Below are 8,115 nucleotides of genomic sequence, written 5' to 3'. Positions count from 1 at the left end.
ATTGAATGATTTTTTGACAAGGCAGGTTCTAGATTTATAGTTGTTTTACCACGCAGAGCTGTACATTAGGTTTTACTTCTTTCATTTCTTTCTCTGAACATGGAATTTTTAAAAAACACGCCAAAATTCTTATTTAATTAATCTTTATTTCGCATGATAAGCATCAATACAATAGACTGTTCCAACATAGTGACTACATCATCATACCTGTGTTGGAACAAATCTATTATATCGATACTTAAATATTTACATCCGTAGTTCACTGACTGTAAATAAATGCACGGGGAGGTTATATTATCCATCGGGGTTTCCCATGGAGAATTCAGAAAGTAGTTTTTCAAATGATATTAATACATTTGAAAGCAGAAATGACATGCTCTCTAATCATACAGATTCTGGTGGAGAAGAAGATGAAGATGTCAAAGAAGAGTATAGAATGTTTAGCAGTAGATCCATATCTATAACTGCTTCTTCTATTGGCATTTCTTCTATAAGTGATGATGTTTGCAAACATATTGCTGAAGAACTTTACTATAAAACAAAGGAACTAATTTATGTAAGTTGGAAGTACCTAATTGAAAAAGAAATGTGAATTTTAATGTGTAGTTGTTAATTGAGGTGATTTGCAGATGTCGAAGTTAATTTTGAATCAGAATAAAAGGTCTACTTTGACTACTAATGATGTTAAAAAAGCCATGAAACTCCTTGGGGGTTTAGAACTGTATGGCCATAATTCTAAAGATGATGTTAATTTCATTCATGTTCCCAAGTCTGAGGTTTTTATTGAGGAAGATCCAGAATTTGACATTCTTCATGATGCTCTTTCAGATAATAATTACACCCAAAAGGGAGATCCCTATATCCGAGGTAATTCCATTTTATAATACTTTGTGACATATATAGTGGAATGCATAGCCTGACAAATTGGAAATGCACTCTTTGGAGGTTTCTTGAAAGTATGACTCTGTTATAATGTATAACTATCTCATGTTATAGGTGCATGGGTTATGCCAGAAGGTTACTCAGAAGATCCATCTATTGTTGCAACCTGTACATATTATCAACAAATTGCTAAGACTATTATGACTGGAAGCCCAGCACACATTAGGGTAATTTTAAACTAATGTATTATTGATGGAGAGTTAAGGTCTTTTTGATCTAGTTACTTATAGAAACAATATTACAGGTGGCTCTAAGCGATCTGAGAACAAATCCGAAAATTGGCCCTATATGTCCTTATTTTTTGAATCTAGTGGCATTGACTGTGAAAAAAGTTCCTCGTGATACTCATTTAACTAATGCATTAATTGGTACTGTCCACGCTATCGCTCATAACAAATTTGTTGATCCTAGCCCTTATTTAGCTGTAAGTATTGAAAACTATTGTTCTTATGCGTTAGTAGATTCAAGTTTTATTATATTCATAATTTCTAATTTTAAGGTCAATCGGGCTGTGAATTCATTATTAAAAATAGTTATAGAAGGAAATGTTGAAAAAGTTGGTGATGACTATGTTGATAAGGATGATGATTTAGCTGTGAGGATGAGAGCTGGTCTTCTTCTTGCTAAGGTTTAAATTGTTTTACTTTTTTTTCTTTCATCTTTAAATTAGCAATATTTTCATATTTACATATTATTATAACTTTAAAAACTTCTCCTTTTCTACTATTTAAAAACTTCTCCTTCTACTATTTAAAATTGTGTAGGTGGTGATCATGTGGAGTATTGAAATAAAGCAACAAATAGATATAGTGAGGCACCTGCTACATCACCTTTTAGATCCTGATGTTCCACTTCAATCTCACTATGGTCTGTATTGTATCAACTTTCAAACTAATAGGTCTCATGCAAATTCTGATTATTAAGATCTTTATTGTCCAAAGATAAATAAAAGCTAGGATAACAAACTGTAGATAAAAAAATTGTCCCTGGGTTATGAGTATGTGATGTGGAATGGTGCATTTATTAACATTCCTTTCATTCATAACTTTAAGTAATTGGGGCAGCCTAGATAAAATCCATTAAATTATATTTAACAAAGACATTATATCTTGTACAGTGAAAATAATGTCTATTCCTTAAATTTGATTTGAATGTACAGATCTGTTTTGAAAGATATACAAATTAAAAAAAAATTAAAATAAGATGATTTTTCTCTACTCATTTATCCAACATATCCCTTCATCATAACTTGAGTAATTTTTGTATAAATAATCCTTTAATATCATAAAGTCTTCAAAATAGCAATTTTTAAAAATATAAAAAATCACTTTTTTTTTTAGATATTTTTCAATAATTGTTGGTAACTTAAATAATATGATGGCTTATTACTTTTTTAATTTACCACTTTGTAATAGCAATGTTTTGGTACTACACTCTTTTTTCTTTCTTAATCTAAAAGAAGACATACAATAAAATATGTTTTGCTCACGCAAACTTTCTAATATTTTTTTTCTGGAGTGCATTAGTCCCTGATATTTGAAATGAGTCTTCGTTTTTTTTTATACCCAGATTCTTGTAGAAAAGTTCCATAAAAATGTACGAGATATATTTTTAGAGAGGATACTCTTTGTTGTTACAATTTCCTTTTTATTGATTAACTCATACTATTCAAATATGAATGCATTTTCTTACTCTTTGCTGGCTCAAAAAAAAAAATCTAATGGCAAGGTTTGCTGGAACTTTGTCTGGCTTTATGTTCAATTGCCCTCACAATGCAACCCTATATGTAGCAAATTGATTCAATTTGTTAAGGCATATAATAACTGCCATTGTACAATAGTTGTAACCCTGAAAGTGATAATTATATGCACATATTTTGAGATTTATTTAAGTTAATCAGTTTCTAAAGCACTAATAACATGGCTTTGTTATCATTAGAAACAATATATTAATCAATGCACCCTTTGATTTCCTGTAAAATTAAATTAAGTATGTTTATTCATTCAAAAATTTGTTTTGTTTAATATCATAAATGATAATATATTTTTATTTTAGGTGCTATTGTTGCACTAACAGCTCTTGGTCAACGAAGATTAGGATTTTATTTTTGGCCATTGATGGAAAGATATCTACCCCAACTGGAGTCTAAAGTGGGCTCTAATAAAACTAGCATAATGGTCCAGCATGTAATGGCAGCTATTTTAGTAAGTTCCTTCTTTTTTTATGTATAATTGTAGCTAATAAATACTGTATTTTAATTTATATTATTTTTTTAGGTAGCTGCTAGAAGTACCTACAAAAAAGAACAAGGGTCTAACCCTGATCAGTTAAAGCAGCTTTATGAAGTGGACAAAATGTTGTATGCCACATTTGGCGATAGTGTTACTCCACTAAGAATGGTTGCAAACCCACCCATATTCAAATGTGTTAAAACACAAATTAGTCAAAGCCGTTTAAAACTAAGATTGTGCCGGACTACAAAAAATGAGAATACTGAATGGAGAAAACCTGTTGATTTGTGTTCAGTGTTTAAAAATTATCAAAGACTTCCTGTTTTAACAAATAATATTCACAACGATAGGTCTGAATACAAGAGACGAGTTTTTTATTGTGTTCAGAGAAACTACAAATTCTGTAGGCCTCTCCATGGACGTTCTGCGTCAGGAGATTTACTTCTTATGTTATAACAAACAATGAACTTAGGGAAATTTGACTCTCACTTCATACTGCTGAAGAAAAAACAGTAAGTTGGATAAAGAGGGTGATTGGAAAAAATAAAAAAAAGGAGTTTTGTAAATTATTTATAAAATATATTTGTATAAATATCAGTTATCATAGAGTATAAAACAATAATAAACATAACTGAATGTTCTCTTAATTATTCATGACTCTTCTTTTGATGCCATATGTCTCATTAAATTGTTAACAAACTTTTCTATCTTCTTAAGTTCCTGCTGAATTTCTGTTTTGTATTGTAAACACTGAAAATATAGCATAAGTATATTAATATTTGCAAGTATAAATAGTAAGATTTAGTGCAAAAATAATAGTCTACTGACCCTGTAGTTATCTGTCATCTTCACTTTTAGTAAATTTTTTTGATGTGTATATTTTAAAGAATATCGTACCTGTAAAAAAAAAAAAAGTATTTTTGTGATATAGAAGTAATAGTATTAACTCAATTATGTCTGTTATCTGTTTATTAACCTTCATTGGATTTTGTAAATATAGATTTTGTGCTGCTTTTTCAAATTCATCCCAACTATTTGTGTACATATTGATGCTATTTACTCCTAAGTTGTATTACTTTTAAATCAAACTATATATAACTGTCCTGACACTTAACACGATTTAAAAGTACTGTATAACCTCCTTCAGTAAGGTTAAAAACAGCGACTGCGTATGAAACGGTACTATAAGCTGGGAGAACGAATACTAGTCCTTTATCGGATAGTTATTTCATTTGTAATTTTAAACTAACGTTGAGTAAGTGTATTTGTAGTTTTATAATACATCGAATAAATAAGAGAACATTTTTATTTGGATTTCAATAAGAGTAACCTTTGCCAGAAGATGATTCTGACCTACGTAAATTTTGCGATATATACAGAATTGTTTTAAAAGCACTTTTCAATTAAGTACTACATCACAAATGCTCCATAAAGAAATTAGCTGTTCCTCCACTCTCCATCGAATTCCGAAGCTAGTAGGGTCTCTTGAAAGTTTACGGAGTTGATCGCTCTCAGTATTTAATTAATTATTATACTTTCACAAAGATTTAAGATTGCCGTGAAAAGTTGCATTGATACTGACAAATTTTTATTTTGTTTTTATCTGGCAGTGAATAAGTTTAACAATTAATGCATATGAAGGTATAATGACAACTTTTATTTATTTATTTTTTCTAATCCCTCTAAAACAGAAAAACATGAAATTAATAGGTTGCATTACGTATGGTTACATAATTTGAATTGGTTACTACTTTTTTCTGCCATTGGTACTTGAACGTGTATATTGAAATAATTATCTGGTGTTTTTATGTGTGAAAACTAACTTTTTTTTTATCTCTCTATAACAGAAAAACATGAAATTAGTAGGTTTCATTACGTATGGTCACATAATTCCAATTGGTTACTGCCTTTTTCTACCATTGTTACTTGAAGGTGTACAGTGAGATACTTATATAGTGTTCTAGTATGTCCGTTCCATGTGGATCCGATTCTAAAAATTTGGAGGTGAGAGGTTTCCTCATGATGATTAAACAGGACAACTAACTTAGTTTATACTTAGAGAAATATATGGATGAAGGTGTCTTTGTTGTGGTGGGAAAAACTCTCATAATTGTCTTTAATAATTTAAGCTGCACAGCAACACACAACATTAAGAGCAATGTAATATCTGTTACCACCATTTCCACATTCTACAATTTTGCTCGAGGTGATGGGGGGGAAGTTGGCGATACAAATAAATTATTGAAGTCAATACAAGATTGCAACCTTTTCTTTAGTATCAAAAGGTTGTAGCGACACAATCCATTAGGGATCGTCTGTAGGAAAACCGTTATCGGTTCCCATCAAGACTAAGAGCTTCAATTCGTTTCACCTTGGAGCACCACTTATGTTTTCTCTAACTTCTAATCGGGCCTACACCCCTCCTTCGTATCTTTGAGAATAGTTTTCAGTTGAACAAAGTTACCTTCCTGCATTACCCGCTAACCTTCGGACTTGCATTCCTCCTTTGTACCTTCAGGATTATCGTAGCTTAGAGATATCACGAGTAGTACCCGTAAGCCTCATTCTGTCGATTCACGTACTACCCTTACCTAAATGAGCACCCATTGTCGAGGTCTTCTGGTTAAGAGTACTTAACATTATAATTTGGAGTCAGATCTTACAAAACCACTTCGACAGGCTTATTGAAAAATTGAAAAATAAGAAAGGTCCATCTTATATTCAGCAAAATAATGCAAAAAAAAACTACCGACGAGAGTGGCATCGAGAGTAAAGCATAGTTAAGGAGGGGCCATTCTTTAAAGCTGGTGGGATATTAGGAAAGTAAGATTGAAGGATAGTAAAAATTACCTGTTGGCCAACTAGGAACAAACTTTTAAAACCCCGAAGAGACTCTTGAGGAACCTGTAATTTTCTGGTCAGTTGAGATCTTACTTAGTTCCTAGTAAACGTTAACATTGAGAGGTGTTCAAATAATGAATTTATTGGGCTCATCCAGGAGGTCTCTATGAATTTGTTTTATTGATAATAGATACAATGATTTGATATCTTAAACTAACGCAGTTTTATAAACAAGATAATAATTGGAATTTGGTCCGGGCGCGGTCAAATAAAACTCAAATAGTAAGTTGGTGTACTATTTTCATTTGAGCCAACGTTTCGCCCCACGTTGCAGAGCTTCGTCAGGGCTAAAAAAGATACAAACACTTACATAAGTACAAAAATAAATAAATAAGTGGAAAATAACAAGGGTATACAATGAAACGTAAAAATTAAATAAGAAAAATTAAAGGTTATAAACGATAAATGAAAATGGTAATAGTAACAGATAAAGAGAAGAAATATCAAAGAAAGTAGAGATTAAGGGATGAAAAGGGATAAGAATAAAATCAAATGAAAATGAACGAGACAGAGTTCATACCTGTTTTGACGGAAGTCAAAGTCAGAGTGAACCGTTTGTATTGGGAGGAGTGGGAATGGCAGTTAAGTACGTCACATTTGAAAATAATTTTAAAGTAAACCATGTAAAAAATATTAATATTAGGTAAACAATAAATGATAATACACATAATAGAGGGGGAGAAGAAATATTTAAAAAAATAAATAATAAAAAAAAAATATTAATATTTACATGGATAGAAAAACAAAGAAGAAATAAAGTTAAAATAATGGGATACAATAAATGTAAGTAATTAAGAAAGACAATATACCAAATGAGTGGGGATACAGAAGTATGTAAATTATATAATAACAAAATTAATAATAAAATAATTAATATAAGTATACTTAAGCAGGTAACACATGAATATAAATTCAAAAATAATGTATGGTACATAAATATAAAAGAAAAAGGAAAGACAGTAAATATAAAAAATAATTAAATTAAGTATGGGGTGAAAATTTAGGAAAACAAGAATAAAAGATATAACAGGAAAATGGGCTTCTGAAATGCAGAACGAAGAGAAAAGAGGCATTATGAGGGTTTTATTAGGTTCAAAAAGTGTCGGTATGTAAGGGAGATGCAGTCTTTATCAACTTTATGATTCATGGAATTCTCCGTTAAATTTATATAAATGGACTCTAAGATAAGACGTTTTTTATGGTTGGGGCAGTAGCAAGAATGGAAGGATTGTCGAAATTAAAAGTATGATTCAGGTTTAAGGCGTGTTCTGATAATTTAGAGGCAAGTTGATTACAGGAGTTGATAGAAGTTTTGTGCTGGGAAATGCGGTTCTTAAGTTGGTTTTTAGTTTCGCCGATATAGAGGGAATTGCAACATGGGGTTGATCAAGGTATTCGGTAAACTACATTGGAATGGTGTAAAAAAGGAATAGGGTCTTTTAATATAGAAAAAAAATAGGAAATTTGGTCTGGGACTTCAAGCCAAGACGTAGGGTGGGAATAGTGGATCTTAAGGATTTTCGAATAATGTCAGAAAGAATGGGGATATACGGAAGGGACCTGTACTGAAAAAGGGGTGGAAAAAATAAAGTGAAATAGTAGTTCATATAAGGAGTGTTAGATTGCGGTTTGGTATCTTTCCTTGTTATTTTTTTTCTTAAAATTATGGAAGTGTTTTCCCCAATAAAGTCAGTCCACTTCTATAAAAAATATTACTGAAAGCTTCTGTTAATTCTTTTAGATCCTGATTAAACATGTGATGTATGTTTGTATGACATGATTAAAATAATATTTGTATACGACATTGGATGTCATTTTCACGAGACATTCGCTCGTTCCCTGCAGATCGAAGTTTCCATCTTTCAAGGACTATAAGAATAAGCTTACTAGTTCCCGCAAGACCCATCTTGTTCATTCATCTCCTACCTACCTACCTCACTTGTATGAGCACGCATTGTCAAGGCCTGGTATGGAGTATCCTCACATTATCATTTGGAGGAGATAGAACCACCTAATCTAACACAACCACCCCAACTTGTAT

At 31.3% G+C, this 8,115-nt stretch overlaps 2 protein-coding genes across 2 annotated transcripts; one reads left to right on the top strand and one right to left on the bottom strand.

Moving 5' to 3' along the window:
* Window positions 1–268: 268 nt before the first annotated feature.
* Window positions 269–4,198, top strand: LOC106685757 (TAF6-like RNA polymerase II p300/CBP-associated factor-associated factor 65 kDa subunit 6L). Its single transcript, XM_014428654.3, has 8 exons — window positions 269–556; window positions 630–867; window positions 997–1,109; window positions 1,187–1,366; window positions 1,442–1,570; window positions 1,707–1,809; window positions 2,998–3,146; window positions 3,219–4,198. Exons 1-8 carry the CDS (start codon window positions 314–316, stop codon window positions 3,627–3,629), a joined length of 1,566 nt encoding a protein of 521 aa, XP_014284140.1. The 5' UTR covers window positions 269–313; the 3' UTR covers window positions 3,630–4,198.
* On the bottom strand, window positions 3,731–4,429 carry Srp9 (signal recognition particle 9). The gene is made up of 3 exons (XM_014428667.3): window positions 4,150–4,429; window positions 4,002–4,070; window positions 3,731–3,923 (listed from the first exon to the last, which is right to left on the bottom strand). Exons 1-3 carry the CDS (start codon window positions 4,216–4,218, stop codon window positions 3,825–3,827), a joined length of 237 nt encoding a protein of 78 aa, XP_014284153.1. The 5' UTR covers window positions 4,219–4,429; the 3' UTR covers window positions 3,731–3,824.
* Between the last annotated feature and the right edge of the window lie 3,686 nt (window positions 4,430–8,115).

Source organism: Halyomorpha halys, unplaced genomic scaffold (genome assembly GCF_000696795.3).
Source record: "Halyomorpha halys isolate HHAL.00 unplaced genomic scaffold, Hhal_1.1 Scaffold33.1, whole genome shotgun sequence".
Classification (NCBI taxonomy): Eukaryota; Metazoa; Arthropoda; class Insecta; order Hemiptera; family Pentatomidae; genus Halyomorpha; species Halyomorpha halys.
Note: the sequence above shows the minus strand (reverse complement) of the source record. Positions and strands in the feature narration are given on the sequence as shown.

What these genes read in the sequence shown, in the direction of transcription:
- LOC106685757 (XM_014428654.3), top strand. Translation starts at nt 314, where the DNA reads ATGGAGAATTCAGAAAGTAGTTTTTCAAATGATATTAATACATTTGAA. An exon ending in AAACAAAGGAACTAATTTAT is followed by an intron (nt 557 to 629) that starts GTAAGTTGGAAG and finishes GGTGATTTGCAG; the next exon opens with ATGTCGAAGTTAATTTTGAA. An exon ending in GGGAGATCCCTATATCCGAG is followed by an intron (nt 868 to 996) that starts GTAATTCCATTT and finishes CTCATGTTATAG; the next exon opens with GTGCATGGGTTATGCCAGAA.
- Srp9 (XM_014428667.3), bottom strand. Translation starts at nt 4,218, where the DNA reads ATGTACACAAATAGTTGGGATGAATTTGAAAAAGCAGCACAAAATCTA. An exon ending in ATTTACAAAATCCAATGAAG is followed by an intron (nt 4,071 to 4,149) that starts GTTAATAAACAG and finishes TTTTTTTTACAG; the next exon opens with GTACGATATTCTTTAAAATA. An exon ending in AGATGACAGATAACTACAGG is followed by an intron (nt 3,924 to 4,001) that starts GTCAGTAGACTA and finishes CTATATTTTCAG; the next exon opens with TGTTTACAATACAAAACAGA.